The 20303-nt window shown below is 54.5% G+C and overlaps 8 protein-coding genes across 8 annotated transcripts; 5 read left to right on the top strand and 3 right to left on the bottom strand.

Annotated features, from left to right (window-relative positions):
• Positions 1-1943: 1943 nt before the first annotated feature.
• Positions 1944-2972, top strand: IUM83_08036 (uncharacterized protein; the record flags this gene model as incomplete). The annotated part of the gene is made up of 1 exon (XM_067932384.1): positions 1944-2972. One exon carries the CDS (start codon positions 1944-1946, stop codon positions 2970-2972), a length of 1029 nt encoding a protein of 342 aa, XP_067783065.1.
• Positions 2973-3376: 404 nt separating this feature from the next.
• On the top strand, positions 3377-3983 carry IUM83_08035 (uncharacterized protein; the record flags this gene model as incomplete). Its single annotated transcript, XM_067932383.1, has 2 exons — positions 3377-3852; positions 3944-3983. The coding sequence occupies 2 exons, from the start codon at positions 3377-3379 to the stop codon at positions 3981-3983; spliced, it is 516 nt and encodes a 171-aa protein (XP_067783066.1).
• A 1577-nt stretch (positions 3984-5560) lies between these two features.
• IUM83_08034 (uncharacterized protein) lies at positions 5561-6508 on the bottom strand (the record flags this gene model as incomplete). Its single annotated transcript, XM_067932382.1, has 1 exon — positions 5561-6508. The coding sequence occupies one exon, from the start codon at positions 6506-6508 to the stop codon at positions 5561-5563; it is 948 nt and encodes a 315-aa protein (XP_067783067.1).
• A 5827-nt stretch (positions 6509-12335) lies between these two features.
• Positions 12336-14707, bottom strand: IUM83_08033 (uncharacterized protein; the record flags this gene model as incomplete). The annotated part of the gene is made up of 2 exons (XM_067932381.1): positions 12336-12376; positions 12574-14707. The coding sequence occupies 2 exons, from the start codon at positions 14705-14707 to the stop codon at positions 12336-12338; spliced, it is 2175 nt and encodes a 724-aa protein (XP_067783061.1).
• A 147-nt stretch (positions 14708-14854) lies between these two features.
• IUM83_08032 (Armadillo-type fold) lies at positions 14855-15985 on the top strand (the record flags this gene model as incomplete). The annotated part of the gene is made up of 1 exon (XM_067932380.1): positions 14855-15985. The coding sequence occupies one exon, from the start codon at positions 14855-14857 to the stop codon at positions 15983-15985; it is 1131 nt and encodes a 376-aa protein (XP_067783062.1).
• A 134-nt stretch (positions 15986-16119) lies between these two features.
• On the top strand, positions 16120-17526 carry IUM83_08031 (putative sister chromatid cohesion protein DCC1; the record flags this gene model as incomplete). The annotated part of the gene is made up of 4 exons (XM_067932379.1): positions 16120-16238; positions 16324-16510; positions 16582-17354; positions 17424-17526. The coding sequence occupies 4 exons, from the start codon at positions 16120-16122 to the stop codon at positions 17524-17526; spliced, it is 1182 nt and encodes a 393-aa protein (XP_067783094.1).
• Positions 17527-18013: 487 nt separating this feature from the next.
• Positions 18014-19559, top strand: IUM83_08030 (TKL protein kinase; the record flags this gene model as incomplete). Its single annotated transcript, XM_067932378.1, has 9 exons — positions 18014-18019; positions 18134-18292; positions 18381-18442; positions 18538-18691; positions 18770-18828; positions 18895-18966; positions 19036-19147; positions 19217-19330; positions 19401-19559. The coding sequence occupies 9 exons, from the start codon at positions 18014-18016 to the stop codon at positions 19557-19559; spliced, it is 897 nt and encodes a 298-aa protein (XP_067783063.1).
• An 83-nt stretch (positions 19560-19642) lies between these two features.
• IUM83_08029 (Epoxide hydrolase 2) lies at positions 19643-20098 on the bottom strand (the record flags this gene model as incomplete). Its single annotated transcript, XM_067932377.1, has 4 exons — positions 19643-19728; positions 19807-19863; positions 19929-20016; positions 20096-20098. 4 exons carry the CDS (start codon positions 20096-20098, stop codon positions 19643-19645), a joined length of 234 nt encoding a protein of 77 aa, XP_067782930.1.
• Between the last annotated feature and the right edge of the window lie 205 nt (positions 20099-20303).

The raw sequence follows: 20303 nt of genomic DNA, 5'->3' as shown, positions 1-20303 counted from the left end.
TGGTGTTGGCTGGTGGTTCTGTACGTGTGAAGGCTGCAGAGAGATCCGCTCGACCGTCAAAAGCAAGAGTGAGCAAGGAAGTGAGCAAGGAAGCAAGCGAGCGGCTGCGGAGTTCTTGAATCTCCGCCAGGCAAGTGTAGCATTTTCTTCTTTTGCTGTTACATCTACGTTTCGGGGAGGTTGTGGCATGCAGGCGTGCGTGCGTGTGCGGGCGGATGGATCTTCGTTCGTCGGTGGTGTGTGCTTCGGGCCGTGTAGTTTCGTCATTTGTCGTGTATGCATGTGTAGGCTAGAATGCGCAGGCAGGCAAGAAGAGCAAGGACAAGAAGAAGAAGGCGAGCAAAGAGGGTGGGTGAAGAAGAAAGAAATCAAGGCAGCGAGGTGACTTTGAAGCTAGATGTGTTGGTTGGTGGCGTGTCTTTTCTTGTTGTCGTGGATTGGATGGATGTGTCGGTGTTTCGTTCGTGCAGCTTTTGGATGCGTTCTCGAGTTCTTGTTGCGATGGTGTGTTGGTGACGGCGACGGCGTCGACGTGGGAGATGGAAGTGTGAGTGAGTGTGCAGTATTCGAGTGTGGTGTTTGGAGTGCGGGTGATCCGCGGAGCGTGTATGCGGGGTTGATCGTGTCAGTTAGTGTGCGGGTGGTGACTGTTAGCTGGTGGTGACTGTTAGCTGGTGGTGGTGTGGTGTACTTTGAACTGTGGCTACGGAGTGATGTTTGCGTGGTGTGCAAGTGGTGTTTTGACTGGCGGTGCGTGCGTTTGGCTTTGTCGTTCTCTTTGGTAAGCGGAGTGTTTGTGTGAAGATGAGTGTGGATGCGGTGGTGTGGCGGCTGATGATTTTCGTGAATGGCTTCGAAGGTGGTGTCGGTGATGCATATCTACGACTGGTGCGGCATGTGGAAGACGTGTTCGAAATGCAACAGTTGTGTCCTGCGTGCAGGTTGCCATCTAGGCTTGTCGCGTTTCGGTGTTCTTGTGTATGGTTAAAGTCCGTCATTGATACGTGGGAGGGTGGACGTGGATGATGGTTTTGTCTGTCTGAGAGAGACTGGAGATTTTTGACAGTTTGATTGTTGTGTTGTGTTCCACTTTTCTTTCTAACCGGTGTTTTTCAACACCACCCTGTTCAAGTAAACGCGTCACTGTTACTGTTGTTATTTTCATTGCATGTATCAAATAAATTGTTTCGGTTCCGAGCTTTAAATTATCAAAAATCCTTGTGAGCGATGTAAGCACGCAGTACCCAGCGATGGAGCGTGTTCATTTGCAAAATGTCCGTCGAACCGCAAGTATACTCCTATTTCACGGCAGTACGTTTTGGGAGGAGTCCACAACAGCTCGTCTACCTAAGGCCTCCACCATCCCCATAAACCCTGATTACACAGTATCTGGAGCTCGGAATCAACAGCGTAGGCGTAAGACTGCTGGTCATTACTGCATTGACGACTGCGTGCTGACTGACTACCAGACAGGCTCAAGGGTTGTCGTCGGACCTGCAGTTTGCGAAAAAAAACCGTGGACTCATTTCTCGGTCAGCAGCAGAGCAGAAACACTTTAGCGATCAGTAGCAGCCGAATTGCTTCGTGGCGAGACTGCGCTCGCATGCAGCGGGCCAATCCCAACACAAAGAGCGGCACCATCTTACCAGCAGCCAGCGCTGCACCACCGGGACATCAACCGTCGCTGATCCCGAAACGCCGCTCTTGTGACAGCACTTCAACAGCGAAATTCCGCTCGGATTCCAGTCCCCTCCTCGCCTCTCTCTGTATCCAAGTGCTATAAACTATTCCGTTTCACAGGCCGTTCACCCCGCCTCCGAATCCCCACACCTCTCTAAACCTATCGCATCGCCTTCCGCCAGAATATCAACTTCCGCGCAGTTTAAAACTCCCCCCGTAAAGCACTAGTGTCCGCACGATTCCGTCGGTGCGCAGCGTCACACATGGCTTCAATGCCGCCGTCCCCGCGCTCGGACGCCGCCAGCGGCCACGACACGGACACTCCGGGGGCCTCGGCGCGCGCCAAGCGCAAGTTCTCGCACACGACGGTGGCGCAGCGCCTGTGCCTGCTGCAGTGGCTCGAGCTGCCGGGCAACTTCGAGCTGCTCACGAAACCCGCGAGCGCCAGCAACGCCAGCAACGCCAACAACCCCAGCAACGCCAACAACCCCAAGAGGCTCAAGAAGATGGACGGCTACCGGTCGCTGGCCCAGTACATGAACCGCGTGGCGCACACGCAGTGGTCGGACAAGACGGCGCGCAGCCGCTTCGAGAGCTTGATGGCGGCCTTCCGCAAGGCCAAGCGCCAGAACTCGCACGAGCTGCAGTCCATCTACCAGCGGCTCGACGCGCTCTACAGCAGCGACGGCGAGACGCGGCTGCGCTCCGAGAGCCTCGGCCAGCGCTCCGAGAGCAGCAGGTCCCCGCACAGCGACGTGACCTTCAGCGAGCTCCGGACGTTCGTGACCGAGGAGCAGGCCACCACGTCGCCCCCGCGGCGGAGACCCAGGTATGTGGACGAGGGGGTCGCTGTCACCCCCACGCCGACGATGGGCGCCGACGCGGGGGTCGACGAGAGCGTCACGCCCGAACCGGCGACGGTGAACGTGCCACAGCCGGTGGAGCCCCCGACCACCGCGTCGACGAGTGTGCAGACGTCGGCGAAGGTGGAGTCCGCGACGACGACGCTCATGAGCGTACAGACGTTGGCGCCGCTGGAGCCTTCGACGACCGCGGCGTCGAGTGTGCAGCTGGACCAGGCGGCCATGCTGGAGAGCCAGCGACTCGCCGTCCGGCAACAGGAGCTCGAGCTCAAGCAGAGCGAGCTCCGTGCTCGACAGGAGGAGAGCAGACAAAAACTGCGCGCAGAAGTGCTGACGAGGCTGGTGGAGGCGGGCAAGTCCCCGGCGGAAGTGCGCGAGTACCTGGCCATCATGGACCCCGTGGAGAACCCGCCGGCGCGCCGCTTTTAACGCCAGCTCCGATGGGAGAGCACAGCAGCAGCAGCAGCAGCAACAACACACACCAACTATCGTAGCCCCACAGCCTTTTAAAGTCCTAACCGAATCAACGTGGGGTCTGAGTACCCAAGTCATCCATCCGCAGGTAAGTACGTGCATTGCGTTCGCGTTCATGTTTCCAACCAGCGCCTCGTGTCAAAATGGCTACACACAGAAAAAAAAAACTCGCAAGACGTGTTACATCCGAAAAAGGCAACTTGAAGACAAGTTGCCTTTTGGCAGCGCGCGGGCCGGTGTCCAGCACATAAAATAGTGTCTCTCCACCATTGAGCTCCGCTCATATCTCGCATCTCAGCTCCATCTTGGCTACATTCCACTTCCTTCACTTCCACCGTCTCCGTTCGTCCCCCCTCCCGATGGCCGTGCACGCCCTGCCGCGCGACGAGCGGCTGCAGTGCGACCGCCGCAGCGAGGAGCTGCTGGGCGAGGCGCTGGCCGCCTTCGCGGGCTTCGACAGCGCGCGCCTGGACCCGACCGAGTGGAAGTTCCTGGCGCGCCGGGACCAGGTCACGGTGCACCGCGCCGTGTCTTCGCGGCGCCAGGGCGTGGACAGCCACAAGCGGCGCGTGATCGCCAGCGGCTTCCTCCCCGCCGGGCTGCACGACGTGCTGGGCGGGCTCTACGTCGAGGACGGCCGCGAGCTGCTGACCACGCAGGCCATCCTGAACCCCAGCGGCATCACGGCGGTGGCCGCCGCCGTGCTCACGGTCTCAGAGAGGCGGCTGCCTCGAGCCGCCCCGTTCCGCTTCGCGGGGGTCAAATGGTACTCGTGGAAGAGAAATGGCTACACTGGTGGAGGCATCGCGGACGGCCAGGAGTGCGACGTACTGACGTACGAACGCATGGGGGAGGCCCTGGCGGACGGCAGGGGCCGTGACGGCCAGCAGGAGCTGGCGTACCATGTCGTCCTGTCGCTGAACAAGCCCGAGTGGCCGCTGGACGTGCCCCGAGGCCCTGGCTTGAGGCGAGCCGACATGGCCTTCTGCTTCTTGTTTAGGAAAGTGTGCGGCGACTTGGTCGAGTGCTTTACACTGCTGGACTATGACTGTCGAACGGCAGGCTCGTCCAGACGCACGGCGGACGCCGAGATGGCGGACAGGGTGCTCATGGTCACCAGGCTGCCGGACCTGGCCCGAGCGAAGGTGCTGTCGGGTTTGATGCAGAAGGCGAGGAGTCGACCGGTGTTGATGGGCAAGACGTGTCTGAGGTGTGGCTCGAGGAGGAAAGTGCTGGACCCGTTGAGGAACTGCTGCATTTGCAAGAAGTCGGTGTGCCACAAGTGTTTGGAGGTGAAGGTCGTCTTCTCGATTAATTCGAGAACGCACGAGCCGGAGGCGGATGCCTTCTGCAACAAATGTCTTGCTCGGATTGATATTCTGACGGCGAAGAAGAATGCGCAGCATAACACGTCGACATCTGCGAGCGGAGATAGCTCCACTGGAGGGAGCGCGAAGGAGAAGGAAAAAGAGAGGGACAGCCACTCAGGAGGATCCAGCGGAAGCAGCAACCGAGGCGGATTTAAGTTTTGGAAAAAGAGTAAAAGGGAGCCAAGCCCAAGACCGAAGAAGGAGAGGCGCAGGCACAGCCTTCCGGCTATGATGAGTGACCGGGGACCACACACACCGAACTATGATGGACTGTTCAAGAATTACGACGTGTTTGGTCGAGCGAGTGATAATCCACGAAGGCGACAATTCCACCTTTACGAGGTAGAAGAACAAGAGCCGGAAATGGAGCAGGAGAATGGCGACCCGCACTATGACGGACTGTTGCACAAGCACGACGTACCATGCCCTAATTTACGACGGCGACAGTTCGACCATGTTGATCCAGAGTTGATTAAAGAACAAGAGCCGGAAAAGAAGCAGGAACATGCTGACCCTCAACGAGAGAGGCGATGGAGGCAAACGACATTTCTTGCAAATCCTGAGGCTGCGGCAGCAGAAGCCGCCGCAGCTAATCGCTTGTCCATGTCAAGACAAACTGTCGTGGTCAGAGAAAGAGAGAACACAGTTGCTGAGGTCTTCCCAGTGGCGAAGACTGTGCTGGAGAACGAGGACATGTACGCAGACGATGACGAGAACTCTCCTCACAGCGAGGCTGAACGAGCTCATCTTCTGTACCTGGAGCGAAAACAACGACTAAATGAACAGAAGGACCAGACGCATTTCTGCCGTCGTGAGTCCCTCACAACCCCTTTGCCTGTGCAGGATACTCCAGTATTGACCAAGTCGACATCGTTGCCCCACGACAACAACCCAGTAGACCGTACAGACCCCGTGGTAAAGCCCAAAAACAAGTCTGGCGCAGTCGCTGAAAGCAGATCAGTCTTCTCCAGATCTTTGCCACCTGACTACACCGAGAGGAAACCTGCTGCGCCAGTGAGTCGTCGTAGCGGGTCTGGCAGAGGGGGCCGCAGATCTCGCTCACAAGACCAGGAGGACACGTTTCGAATGGATCTGTACGGGCGTTTTTAACCGGAATATAAGTTTAATTATTTACGCAAGCTCGCTACTCTCCGTTCGGAGTTCACGTTGACGTTAGGTAGAACGGGAAAACTCGCGAACGTACTCGAGCTGTGTGGCGGGGTCCAGAACATTGTACATTTCAGCCTCGCCGACGTTGTGCGTAAGGTGCTTGGCAAACCGCAGCCGCATTGCCGGCTGTGGTAGCTCGTTGAAGTAACGTTCCAGGAAGTGCACGATCGCAGTTTGACTTGCTGTAAGCTGCGGCGACGAGGCCCCGTTGGCTCGGCCAGCATGAATATCCCCAGAAACAGGCGCCGACGTAAATCTCGACTCACTATAGTCACCGTCATCCCGCTTTCTCTTCAATGAAGTTGTCGGACTCGCAGAAGTCGGGGTCTCAGTCTCGACTGTGAATGACGAATCGTCATCGTCTGGGTCATCGGCACTTGCAACGTTTTCAACTCCAATGGCATTCTCGTTGCTGGCTTCGTCGGGTCCTCTCCCCGAAGCGCTGGACGAGTCCCACGCCTGATCTTCAGTACCTTCCGCCACTTGAGAATTGTCACCTTGTTGCTCTTCATCATCTCCGTTGTCCGCGAGCTTTTCTGGGTGGGCCTTCTTGAGATGGCGCAGTGCAGCACTCGTGGTGCCCCCTCTGAAGGAGAAAATGACGTCGCAGTGCTTGCAGATTCGACGTTCGTAGCTCTTGCCAAACTTGTCTCGCAGCAGCCGGTGGAACTTGGTGTGAAGGTACGCCAAGCTCTTCTTGCTGGCTCGGTCTTCGCCAGAAGCAGCCACGCCTTCCACATCGGCGCTGCCGAGTTGCTGTTGTGTAGCCATGATCAACCCCGACATGGCTACATTCAAGTGGGCTCCGTGACGTCTTGGCGCATCCATGACGGCGTCGTTCGGGGGGGAGGAGCCATTGCTGCTGTACAGAGAGGCGTTGCTGGAGACGACGGCCGAGCCCACGAGCTGCCGCAGGTTGCCGGCGCTCGCGGAGGAGGGCAGCTTGCGCATGAGCCGAGCCGAGTCGAGCCAGCTCGGGGGTCTCTGGGCTCGTAAAAGAGGGAATGGTCGAGCCGACTTGATTTTGTATAGCATACAAAAGTCCAAATAAAAATTATTATTGGTGTGGCACACCTAAATGATGCTTTCATTCGACATCATTGATGAAGTTTGGTCCGCAAGTTGAAGTTGGCCTCCGTCGTGCATTTCAAGTTTGAAGTTGGTCTCCGGCGTGCATTTCAAGCTTCAAGCTCCTCCAGTACTTGCAGGTGACGTACGGGGTAGACTATAACGATCCCCTGCGGCAAATTTAGCTCCGACAAGAGCAGGCACCAATGTGTTTCTTCAAGTGCTGACCACGCGCTCCACGCGAGACAAGGATAGGTCTCCGTCGCGGAGCACCCCTACTGTTACCAGCGGCAACATCCATTCTGGTTTCCACAGTACTCAGCACAGGTTTCTTCTCAACTCCAGCTCAGCCTCGCTGCTTTGTCCAAGACTCGACGACATGCCGCGGGTCAAGCCGACCGAGGTCGTCCAGCTCTCCCCGTGCGCCTTCACCGTTTGGTGGCTAATCCTGCTCGCCGTGCACTGGATTGTCGCGTTCTACAACGCGGTGTATGGCTACTACTACTGGGACCTCCCGAACAGATATTTTACCGTGCTTACTGTATCTTTCGGAATCGGCCTGCCACCCGAGGACGACCGAACCATCGCCATCATCCACGTTATCATGGCAGTACTACACGGGGTCTGCATCTTGCTGATGCTTGGCGGTTCAATTTGGCGGCGATCATTGTCCTTCACCCCGTGGGCATCGTGCGATGCGAAAGTTATAATTGAGGAAGTGAAGCCAGAGCGAACCAGTTCGGCTATCGTTCGGAGCTTCAATAAGGTGTTTGATACGCTGTCCGACCGCCATGGGCTTCTAGGTATTAACGGGAAGCACTTTCATGCTATTCAAGTATGTCGCGAGATCGTCGAAACTGCGCTACAGACTCGCCAAGCCTACCGTATGAGCACGCTGTTGCCACGAACGCTGCTCAACCGCTTCTACGTCATCTTGATTGCTTTAAACTGCTGGTCACCTGCCATAGTGGACACTTGGCTCTTCAAGGGTGACGAGGCTCGCAAGCGGTACGCCATCATCGTGCTGGATTGCGCTCTTGGCCTCATGGCATGCGTTGGCGTTGAAATCATTGTTGTGTCAAGCTACGCAGGCGACTTCAACCTACAGCTTGGGGGATTCAACTTTCTCACTTGGTTCAACGACGAGTGGATGGCTCGAGCTTACAACGAGTTGCAGATGGTGATCGTTGTCTCCTGGATGGATCTAGCGAGTCGCAGCTTCTTCTCGCTGGGACTGATCGCGACGACAACCAACATGAAGGAGCTGCTGCAGCGCCTGCCACAAAAGAAAAACCGCGTCATTCAGTCCGTCTTCAACGCCCCAACGGAGAAAGACATTGGTACAGCGAAGGCGGAACAAGATGCAAAACCGCCGTCGCGTAGTCGATTCCTGCGGCATTACGACTCCAAACTGCTTGCTCGTGTTCAACACCTGACTTTACACTCAGCGCATATACTATTCGTGATCTGGGGAGCGGTGGTGCTTGGATTTCATATCCAAGCTTCGACGCAGCCACTGCTACCACAATGCCTGATCCAAGTGAGACCGTGGGCTACTTCCCGTCCTTCCTGCTACCTGGCCGATCTTGATTGCTACACTTTGGGTATATCCGGTCTGTCAGATGAAGTCGATGCGAAGTGGAGCGAGTTTGACAGCTTCACTGTGGTTCAAATGTTGATTCGCCACTGCCCCACACTCGAAGTACCCGCTCGTTTCAGCGAGTTTCACAGTCTTCGCGGGATGAAAGTGTACAATTCGACTGTCGTTGAGTGGGGTGATTCGGCTGCGCTCACGAAGACGAACCACCCGACCATGTTGTCATTCGCTTTCATTCGAGTTAACTTGACAGACGGCGCTATCCCCGCTGGGTTTCTTTCGGCTGACTTCCCACCGACTGTGTATGACGTCACATTTATCGTTACGAACCTGCGTGACCTGCCCGACGACTTGGACACCAAGTGGGCGCAAAATATTCTTTTACAACTCGAGTACTGCCAGCTAACTGAGGTGTACGATGTTCTGATACGGCTCCAGCCCGGCTACTTGGCTCTGACGGGAAATCCGATAACGGAGCTCCCTTCTGCCATGTTTGAGATTGACAACACGTACCTCATCGGGATCAGCGACATGGACATCAACGAGTTGCCACGCAACGTGACAAAGTTATCTGCGAGTTTAGCTTGGGTTTTCATGCGCGAAGTCAACGTTTCCTTCTTCTGGGACTGGGCTGATGAACTCGTGGAAAGAATGACTCCGCATTCCCCGTGGATAGCTGGTTACTCCACTTACTGTGAGGACCTCGCCAAGATTGAGAACGGCACTGCTACCGCGTTCCGCGTTCCACTGTCCCCCCAATACTCACAAACGCTGATGGATCCGTCCGAGAAGAACCTTCAGGTTATCGGGGAGGCGGTCAATTGCAAGTCCTATACCAAACTCCCTTCTGGCGGAGGAATGTTTCATCCTCTGTTCTACGAAGACAGCATCAATGCGATCAGTACACCACCGGCGTTGATGCGGCCAACAAATTAGTGTTGCAGAAATCGTAGGTAGCATTAAACGCTTCAGTCTAGATCACACCACCCATACGGTCGCTCGGTTCGCAAACGGCTTGAATGACCTACAATGCCTATTCAACTGACCCTCATGAAGCAATGTTACCGGCACATATTTATTGATGCAGCATAGTACTTGAGATTAGTTGTCATGAAACGACACTTTCTCGTTGAAGACGACGATTAATTCTGGTTCCAACCGAGATAGATCTCATCATACTGTGAAACGTGCACCCAGCAACTCACATCTCCAAGAATGCAGCGGCTCAAGCCGACGCAGACTGTCAAGCTTTCCTGTTACGCCTTTGCACTTTGGTGGGCGGCCATCCTTGGCGTGCACGTGGCCGTCTGCCTCTACAACGCGATATATGCCCATTACTACTGGATGCCATATCTCGACTTGATCACCGAATCGTTTCAAATCGGCATGCCACGGCCTTACCACCACCCGATCGCTATCGCCCATATCACCATGTCTGCAATGCACGCGATAGCCATCCTGTTGATGCTAGGCGGTTCGATTTGGCAGCGCTCGTTGGCTTTTACCCCTTGGGCGTCGTGCACCGCTGAAGTCAAGACTGAGGAGACGAAGTCTGACCGAACAAACTCAGCAGTGCTGCGGAGCTTCACGAAAGCCTACGACAAGGTTTCTGACCGACACGGTCTCTTCGGCGTGAACGGAGTCCACTTTCATCGAATTCAAGCGTGCCGCGAGGTTATCCAGACTGTATTCCAGACTCATCAAGCCTACCGAATGAGCATGTTGTTACCGCGGACACTGCTCAACCGATTCTACGTTATCTTGATAGCGATGAATTGTACGTCGTGGGCTGCTGTGAACTCGTTTTTCTTCCAGGGTGACGAGGCTCGACGACGTCTTGCGGTTATTGTGCTGGATTGCACACTTAATCTTATGGCGTGTGTGGGTGTGCAGGTAATCGTTGTGCTCAGTTACAGCAACCTGTTCGATTTGAAGCTGCAACCTCGTAATTATCTTGTTTGGTACGACAATGAGACGATCGCTATCGCCGTCAACGAGTTTCAAACGGTAGTGATTGTCTCTTGGATGGATCTAGTGAGCCGTATTATCTTTTCGCTAGGCCTGATAGCAACGACGACCACACTGAAAGAGTTACTCCAGCGATTGCCAAGGAACACGCGTCGCGTCTCTTTGCCTGCTCTCCCAGATGAAGACACTCTCCGAAAAGAGGCCTGGGGTGACCAGCTTGGTGATATAGTTCCAGTAAGCACTGTCAAGTCGGGACCTAAACGTCTCTTACTCACATTGTCTCGGCGAGGTCGGGGAACAAATATCCGCTTGCGTCCCAAACCGTTGGCGCTGCGTGCAGTATATTTTTTCATGGGAGGTTGGGGTATTGTTGTGCTTGGATTTCACATGCAAGCTTCGGTACAGCCACTGCTGCCACAATGCTTGGTGCAGGTAAGACCATGGGCCGTATCACGACCGTCGTGCTACCTAGCTGGACTTGATTGCCACGCACTCGGCATTTCTGGTCTGTCAGATGAAGTCGATGCGCAGTGGAGTGCGTTTGATAGCTCCACCGTTGTCCAACTTTTGATTCGTCATTGCCCAGCGCTGGAGATACCCGCTCGCCTTAGCGAGTTTCACAGTCTTCGCGGAATCAAGATGTACAATTCGACTATCGTAGATTGGGGCGAATCGGTTGCGCTCACTGAGACAAATCACCCGCACATGCTGAAGTTGTCTTTAATTCGTGTGAACATGACGGACGGTGTTGTCCCCGCAGGGCTTCTTTCGGTTGACTTTCCACCGACCGTCTTCGAGATTGAACTTTGCGTCACCAACGTACGCGAGGTGCCCGACGACCTAGACACAATATGGCCGTCAAATGCGTACACGCATATCCAGGTGGAGTACAGCCATCTCACTGTGGTCCACCCCGCTTTGCTACGGCTTCGACCTGGTTACTTGGCCTTGACGGGCAACCCGATCACCGAACTCCCTCCCGGCATCTTCGAGATTGACAGCGTCATACTGCTCGGTATTAGTGACACAAATATTCACGAACTGCCGCGCAACGTGACAAAATTGTCAGCTTCCCTGAAATGGGTCAGCATGCGCAATACCAAGGTTTCATTCTTCTGGGACTGGGCTGATGAACTTGTGGAACAAACGGCGAACATAAGTCAGCCATGGGTAGCTGGGTACTCCACTTACTGCGACGATCTCGCCAAGATCGAGAACGGCACTGTTCTTGGCTTCAACGTTCCTTTGGTACCGGAATACTCGCAGACTCTGATGAATGCGTCCAAGGAAAACCTTCAAGTTATAAGGAAAGCTGTCAATTGCGATGCTAGAACAGGTCTTCCCTCTGGGGGAGGAATGTTTTACCCGCTGCTCTTCGAAGACAGTATGAACGCGATAAGCACTCCGCCGACTTTGGTACGGCCGATAAATTAACTACAAAAGAAGTGGAAGAAGGATTGCGATCGTATCAGATTCACGACCGCCATATTGAGTGGCTCACTGGAACTTGTAGGGACTATTGTACACGCAACTCTTCTCGCAGCACTCGATGAAGTTACCAGGCATGGGTTTCCGGCAGCATTCGCTTACTTGTTGACTTTTTGCGGACGAGGTGAGGCCACAATATAAGTGTTGGGCATCTCCTAGCCGGAACTTGGGCACAAGAGGGACCGGCTGCCAGGGCAGCAAGAAGACCAACGATGGAGATGAGGAAGTTCATATCGCTTGGCTTGTAGCTGAGAGTCTGGGCGTTGCACTTGATGGACTCGTTGCTTGTCGAGGCAATTTGAGGAGTGAAGCCCGAATACCGCTCTACACGATGTACAGGGCGTCAAGCGACGCAAACTTTACTTACTACACGCCGGATAATGCCAAACAAATACGCCACGAATACAGTGATGAACTATCAGTAGGTCTTTTAAAAACTTATTGTGAGCTTCGTTCGCTTCAACTCTAAGTTAAACGTTGAAGCGAACGAAAGGGAGAAGAAAGTACCTGGATCTTGTACTACAGTAGAAGTAGTATTGTTGTACGGTTAGAGAACAGACTTATAGCTTCACTGCTTGCAGTCGTCGAAACTGTTTGGCCTGAATTGCCGCCTGTACCGACAAATCCGACACTCCAGATTCGATGCTTCCTGGAAGACTAGTGACTCGAGATATCGGGGCCAGCGAACAGCAACCGAACTGCAGCGCTGCATTCCCAACAGCACCCGTAAGCTCATTACTGATGGTTGCGGTAGGGTATGCAGTCGCCATAACACCGCAAAAGCTTTGCAAATAAGTGAAGCGACCTTGGAGGCATCCCCACGCATCTCGGAAGGAACTTCTGTCGCTGCACGAATCCAGTGTGTGCTTCAGCGACGGCTCACGGAAGTACGCACCGCTCAGATCCTGGAAATCTTGTTCAATCCAATCGATTTTCTGTTTCGACCAGCCAGCGAGAAGAAGTCGCTGGATCTGTGGCCGGACGATCGACGTGAACTGGCGCCCACGCATCTTTACCAGCTCATGCGGCAGCACAGCAGGAAGTTCTAATGATCTCAGATCGGCTCCGTCAATGTCGATGCTAATCGATGTGAGGCCTGACACGAAATTGACCACACACGTAGCAATTTCACTCACGGTAGTTTGAACCAATGACTGGTTAGCCACGTTCTCGTTTTCAGGTATCCGCAGCGTTTCGGCAATGTATGTGCCCAGGTCCTCTAGCGCAGTAAAAACATCGTCACTGCTGACTGAATACTTCCCATCCTTGGAAATCACCGAGTTGCTGCCATTTGTCCGAATTACCGCAGCAGTGACAGCAGCATCGTCAACTGCAAGAGGATCCGAAATATTAAACCACTCCTCTAAGAAAGCACGCAGTTTAACAACGGCATCAAGAGGCTGTCCGGTCCCCGTAGTCAAACCCGAAATTTCCTCAAGAATCGGCAGCGCCTCCTGACCGACTCGAGCTGCCAGGGTTACGCGAATCCACCATGAACTCGGAGGTGCGCAGGCGGACTGTTCTCGCTCAAGATACTCACGGATGCTCACCCCATGGCGTCGAAGCCACATCACGACGTTGGCTATTGTCCTCCACCGACTATCCCCGACATTGGGGACGCCGGTTTCCATCGTCGCGAGGAGAACGCGCTGTCGGCCGACGTACGCGAGAAGTGTCGTGAGGGTGGAGTATAGCTCGTCGCCACCCAAAATGTTGGTGAAGAACTTCTGCACCAGCAAGTCCAGCTGACGCGCAGCACTGCACACACGCATAAACCCTGATTTAGCGACGCTCTCAAACCGAGTAGCCACCGCGTTACGAAGCGAAAGTCGCGGGTCATCGGGTCCTTCAGCAGTGATCCCGTCGTTGTCGGAAATCACAGCGATCATGAGATCTTGCCATCTCGGAATGATCGCGTTCAACGCTGTCTCTGCAATCTCAAAAACGCCAGTGTCCCCCGAGGGATCCGACGGACGTCGCTTGTTCAACGGAATCGACAGCAAGTGGAAGCTCGCCACTTCCCCATCCACAAACACGCGGAGCTGCACGTGCAAGCAGTACTCCACCTGCGCCTCAAAGAACGAGGCTGGAGCAATGGGCGCCACCTTGAGGCCAATGGAGAACATCCCCGAGCTCTTCGCGAGTTCATTGATCCGCTGGAAGTTGATCGCGCACAAATGTCTCGCGAACTTGGCTACATCGATCGCCGGCACCTGTCTTTCATCAAAGAAGGGTCCAATTGCAGTCGGCAGGCTGCTGGCGTAAAGCATCCTGGCCGAGTTGGACAACGATCCGCTGGTGGACAAATAGTCCACAAACTGCTGGAACTGGGCCGGGTCCTGGATGACCACTCGATACCTGGCGACAGCTGTGTCCACCGCCAAGCCGCCCGTCCTCAGCTCACTGACGTTCACCATGTCCTCAAAGTCGGCCACTGCAGCCATCATGTACGTCTGTCCTTCCGGGAAGGGTCTCGCGGCATAGGGCAGCAGCACCCCAATGACCACCGCGACAATATCTCTGTCCACCAAGAAGTGCACGGGCTGCACAGTTGGACCCATCGTGGCGGTCAACACCGCCGGAGATGGACCCTTCGGCCGTACTGTAACAGGTCTCGACGTTGAAGTTGGCGCAGCAGAAATAGAATTGGAAGGGAGCGACGTCCGTTGCGTCTTCCGAGGTCTCGAAGGGTCCACGTTGGTCTCCACACTGAGGTCCATTGTGGCTCCCGCTGCAATAAAATAAGCCCGCCTGCTGTCGTCGCTGGACAGGGCGCAGTACTCGCCCCAGTGCGTGGGGTGCTGCCCCACCAGGTGGATCTGGATCGAGTCCTTGCGGAACGGGGGCTTGAATGTAGCCACCTTGTCTGTGGGCCGGCGCTGCGCCCCCACCTTCGTCTCGCGCCCGAACAGCTCGCAGAATAGGCAGCTGGCGGTCAGAACCTCCTTCGACTCGGGGTCGCGCTCCTTCACGCGTAGCCCCAGCTCCACGGCGTAGCGCGGCTTGAACGGCGCCGTGCGCTTCACCATTATGGCTGTGCCTCGCCCGTGGAAAATGGCACCTCGACCGTTATTTGTGGCAAAAGTGGAAGAATGTAGCCATTGTGTTCAGACCCCGAAAATTGATGTGCGCCACATATATTTTAGTGAGCCATAATTCTGACCTGATTGGAGAAGATGGCTGCGCCGACGCCATCGGAGCTGCTGGACGTGGAGGAGGTGAACCACTCGACGCTGGCGGCATACGCCCAGCAGCTGCAGCGCTGCTTGCTGTGGGACCCACTGCGCGGCGTGGAAGGCCAGGAGAAACTGCTGTTCGTCGAGGCGCTGACGGAGATTGCAGCCATGTCGCTCGACAGTATCAGCATGGAGATCAGGCGGCTGCTGGTGGTCTCCCACGCAGAGCTCAATGCCCAAGTGGCTGATGAGGTCCAGGACGTTAGTGCAACTCAGGGTCAATCGCAGTCGGAGCAGCAGTTGCATCTGCGCAACTTAATCGCAGCCTTGAGTGCCCGGGACGTGCAGCTCAAGTGCAAGGCTGCGAACGCAGTGGGGTCCCTGTGCATCTCGAGGGTGGCAGGCCAGCAGCTGCTGGATCTGCATGGGGAGCAGATTCTGAGGAGTGTAGCCAAGATGGCCACGTGCAAGAACCAGTGGGCCCAGGGCGACGCGTTCTTCGTGCTGGGGTGGATGGTGGTAATTGCCGATGAAGACACGTTGCAAGAAGTTGCCAAGCTCCTGCCAACGGTGGTTAAGTGTCTGCATCGCAATGTAAATTTACCGGTGGAATGCAGTAGTGACGCTGAAGAGGAGGTTGGAGGGAGGGATGCTGCTGCTCGACGGTCGAGAGAGGCCTTGGCGTCGTCCGAACAGGCCTCGAACTTCAGGGTGTACGCGTTGGTGTTGCTGTTGAACTTCAGTCAGAGAAATGTGAACGTGTTTGACGAATTACTGGAGAAGCTGCTGCCGATGCTGAGAGACTTGGTGGTGAAGCTGCTTGATCCAGCGCCGCGTCCAATCTCTGACACCGAAATGTCCACGACAGCATCGACGTCGTCGACGACGGTCTTCGACGCATCCGAGTACGCTGAGATTCTTCGATTGGCAATCACGTTACTGAGTGTACTGGTTGATCAGCTCGAGACTGCTGCCTCCCAACTCTTAGAGCTCAAGGCGTTGCCGTCTCTGTTGAAGCTCAAACGAGTACTCGAAACTCCTGAAGTCGTCGAACTTGTCGACGAAGCAGGTATCCAAGACATCGCTGAAAGACTCGACGCTGTCATCGAGACGCTTGTAAATTGCAGATAACGATACAGCACACAAATTAAAGTTTTTAAAATACTTCTCCGCTAACAAGCCCATTCCTACTCCACCCCCATATTCGTACCTAGGCGGAAACTCGCGCCTAACTATCCAAATTCACGCGGGAACGAGAAGCCATCATGTCGGAGCCGGACGCCTTGGATTCCATGGTCGTGACGACCGCAGACTTCAACGAGGACACGTACAAGCTGCTGCAGCTGAACCCTGAGATCGAGCAGGCCATCACTTCCGGCAGCAAGTGCGTCCTGGCACCTATAGAACTCCTTGCAGCAACATGGATACATCGTCCAATAAACACGGCAACACTATTCCTACATGTACAGAGTCTTCATCGTTGGCGCGCCCGACGCCCGAGCAGTTCTGTGCACGGAGGACAAGTCGTACTACATCAAGAAGGAGGACACGTCCAACCTGAGACTTCTGACGACCCACACGGACTGGAGCGGGCCGGAACAAACCACGGGCAAAAGGACCATCGAAGTGTCGGGAGCTGCTCGCTTCCACTACCTGGTAGGCCGTTGTCGGCCGTAGTTTAAAGAGTGAATAGTGCAGTTACTGACGTGTACTTGGTGTTGCTGCAGCTGGAGCACAAGGTCCCTGATGCCACGCAGCTGCGAGCTTTGCTGCTGGAAGCTCCGTACGAGAAGCCGCAACGTGATGCCGAGGCGGCCCAAGTGAAGCGCGCCAAGTTGAACAAGTTGTACTCGACTGGTGACTTGGTTGCCGCGCTGCAAGTGAGTGAGCACGAGGTGCTTGAGATGTTGACGGAGGTGCACGCTTTCGAGGAGGCGGGGAGCTGGAGGTTGCTGGCGCCAAAGTACCAGATGCACGTGTTCACCGACATGCTGGATGCAATCGTCCAGCACGACTGGAAGGCGCTGTCGGAGCCTGGTGTGCCTGTGAAACAGTTCCTGGCGGAGCTGGATGAGCCGCTGGTGGCGATCCGACAGTGCTGCAAGTTGTACGGCTCTCTGGCGAAGGTTAATGGCGAGGATCATTGCACCCTGGACCCTGTGAAGGTCGCGACGTTCCGAGCCAAGTCGTTGTTCGATGAGCAGGCTGCAGAGGCGCAGTTCCAGGCTCAGCAGCAGCATGTAGTGCTGAACCCCGCTGACGCCGGTTGGGAACTGGATCGATTCATGGAGAAGTGGAAACTGCGGGTACCTGACAGCGTGACCGTGAGCTTGGAGATGCTGAACGGCCTGGTTCTTGTCAAGCCGCAGGCGGCAGGCAAGCCCACACGGATCGTGTACTTCCCTGAAGACGAGCTGTCGCCGGAACCCAAGAAGCGTTTCGAGCAGCTTTTCAAGATGCAGGAGAAGTGGACCATCAAGCAGCTCGAGCCGTACATCAAGTAAGTGCGATGCCCTACTCTTTGCTTGTTGGATATCTAATTCTCTTTGTTGTTTGTTGCTCTACATAGATCCCTGGTCACTCCCAGCACGACGCAGGCTTCGCTGCTGCTGAAACACACGCGGTCTTCGCGACAAGGTAATTCGACCGAAAAGCTCTACAGCCGAAGATAACGAATCTGCCCACAGACAGCGGCATGCAAATAAACCGCATTCTTATCTGCAAGTAAGCAATACTGCGAGCTGACTGATCATATCTATGTAGGCGTGTTACTGTGGATAAGTCACTGTAGATTCTATTTGGTATGTTAATCCATTTGGTGCTGGAAGGCAGTAACGAGCACGCGGGCTCTTGCCGCTCTCCGGAACACACCGATGGATTGAGCTTTCACTTTGGGCTCGTGCATGAAGGACGTTGCGACAAGATGGCAGCGGACTGCCAGTCACCGACCCAAACCGAGGCAGAGCCGACATAGGTAAACACATTCTAGTAGTAGCATACTACCAACTCGACAGCAGACGGCAAAAAGGCAAGTAAGAGCTCCGTGGCCACAGATTTGACTTGTACCAGCCTGGTGGTACGGCCTGATCTGTACCGTTTTACTGGTACATGTAGCCATCTTTGGATTCAAGTGCGCGAAACGTCGTGGGAAGGGTGGAAATGTTGGTAGGTTGTGGTTGAAAGTGGGTGTGAAGTGTTCGATTGCTGTGGACGCCCAGGACGCAGGCGAGGACACCGACTTCGTCCTCGTTGCGCTCAAGCTTAACACTTTCACTTTAGCAACTGCCCACGATGGACAGCGATGGCAGCAGCAGCGCCCCGAGCTGGGAGAACATCGCGTTCAGCAGCTTGACCATCTGTGAGACCATCGGCGGCGGCGGCGTCGCGCTGGTGCACCGCGGGATCTACCGGAAGCAGTCAGTGGCATTGAAAACACTGGTGCGGCTCGAGTTCTTGTGTTATACATCTTTATTGTGATTGTTGGAACTTACTGTAGCCATGTCATGACGATATTATGGCTACATAGTTTGACCCTCGCGTGGATGAAGCGCTCAAGCAGGAGTTCATGGACGAGTTGCTCGTTATGAGGTCTGTGGCACAAGTTGCGGTTGGTTTTACATCGGAGCTTGCGTAGGTTGTTGCTAACGGTTATGTTTTGGACATTTTCCGTTGTTTGTGTGTAGCAAGCTGAAACATCCCAACGTAGTCCCTTTGATCGGAGCATGTTTAGAGCCTCCGAATCTGTGCATGGTGATGGAGCTCTGCGACTACTCCCTGCACCACCTCCTCCACGGGACAAACACGTACTTGAGTGTTCAACAGTTAACACGCATTGCGGTATTTCAATCACTCTGGTGGCGTTTGCCTTTGGTACAGAACAACCGTGGCTAACTGGACATCTCCATGCACACGCAGGGAGATATTGCAAACGGAATGCGGTTCCTTCACTCACGGAAACCTGCAGTGATTCATCGGTGCGTCGATTCATAATACCTCAATTGATCTGTGTCCAGCTAGCTAAATTTCTACTTGCTACGCAGTGACTTGAAAAGTGCAAACGTACTGCTTGACGCGAAGGGCGTCGCGAAACTCTGTGACTTTGGTCTCGTCCGGTAAACAAGCAACGCGTTATACTAGCACCATGATGTCTGCTATCTGACTTTATTCATTGACATTTCCAGCACCAAATTTACAAGTGCGGGGACACCCAGTTACATGCCACCTGAGCTGCTTAGCGGACAGCCATTCTCAAAATCAGTGGATGTCTTCATGTTTGGCATTCTCCTTTGGGAGGTGCGTATACTTGCAGTCGCAAAAGATGTCGTGCTTCCTCGCAACTTACTTGTGGAATTGGTGGTGCAGATTTTCAGCCGCGACATTCCTTTTCGTGGCTACGACGTCGGAGATATAAAGAGGCGGGTCCTAGCGGGCGAGCGCTTCCGCGTTCCTACTGTTGATTGCCCGCGCGAGTGCCAGGTCAGCTCGGTTTTGAGCTTTCTTTCGAACAACTATCTCCTAATCCAGCTCTTGTGTTGCATTCTGTCAGGAATTAATGAAGCAATGCTGGGACGGTGAACCAAGCTGCCGCCCAACTTTCGAAGAAGTGTATGAAACCTTACAGGGCGTATCCTTTGCAAGGTCTTTCGAGGCCTCTCAGAACGTCTTCGAAGGCGACGCGCTCGATTGTTTACTCAACGGCAAGTAGCTGCATCGAACTCTTGACTTCACGCGTACTTCTGCTCCAGCTCACTGTAGCTAAGTAATAGACCGCAACTTGACTTGCTTCAATTATGCCGTGTCCTTGACCCACTGGTCCAGCCCCAGGTCGTTCCAGCGATCCACCTTCTCGTCGGCAGCCCACATCGGCGGTTCACCTGTGTGAACATTTCAAAGAAGTTGGTAAAATAAAAACAAAGACGAAGTATAACCAATGTCAATGAAAAATTACCAACCGGTGGGGCTTTCACTGCCGTTCGGATCGACATCTAGAGCAGGCGGCACTTCGATCTCTGCTCGACAGCGAAATTGAGTGTAAAATCCACAATACTGGATATGTCAATTCCGACATCTTTACCATCGTCCGACAACGCGTCCGTGATCCAGGCGTCGTCCACGATATCCAGGTAGTGCCTGCGCGGGAACAAACTCGGCAGCTTGCTGTCCTGTTCACACCGAAGGTTCCACTTTCAAACTCAGTCATCACCGCTAAAAAATCCACAGATTCCGAAGCACACAGCATACCATTTCGCCTTGCGCAGGAAGTTTCGATATGTTATAAAGCACACCTATCATTTCTGACAATTTCTTATTTTGGGCTAAAACAACGTCCACCCTCACTCACAAAAGTATCAGAACCCAAAATAAACTGCAAGCTACGGTTGACCACCATTACCAGTTTGATGGCGTCCCGAGCAGGTCAACAGCAGCGCAGGCCCCGGCGAGGCGGCAA

Source organism: Phytophthora cinnamomi, assembly GCF_018691715.1.
Source record: "Phytophthora cinnamomi strain GKB4 chromosome Unknown Contig102, whole genome shotgun sequence".
Taxonomy (NCBI): Eukaryota; Oomycota; class Peronosporomycetes; order Peronosporales; family Peronosporaceae; genus Phytophthora; species Phytophthora cinnamomi.
This window is presented reverse-complemented; position numbering and strand designations above follow the sequence as displayed.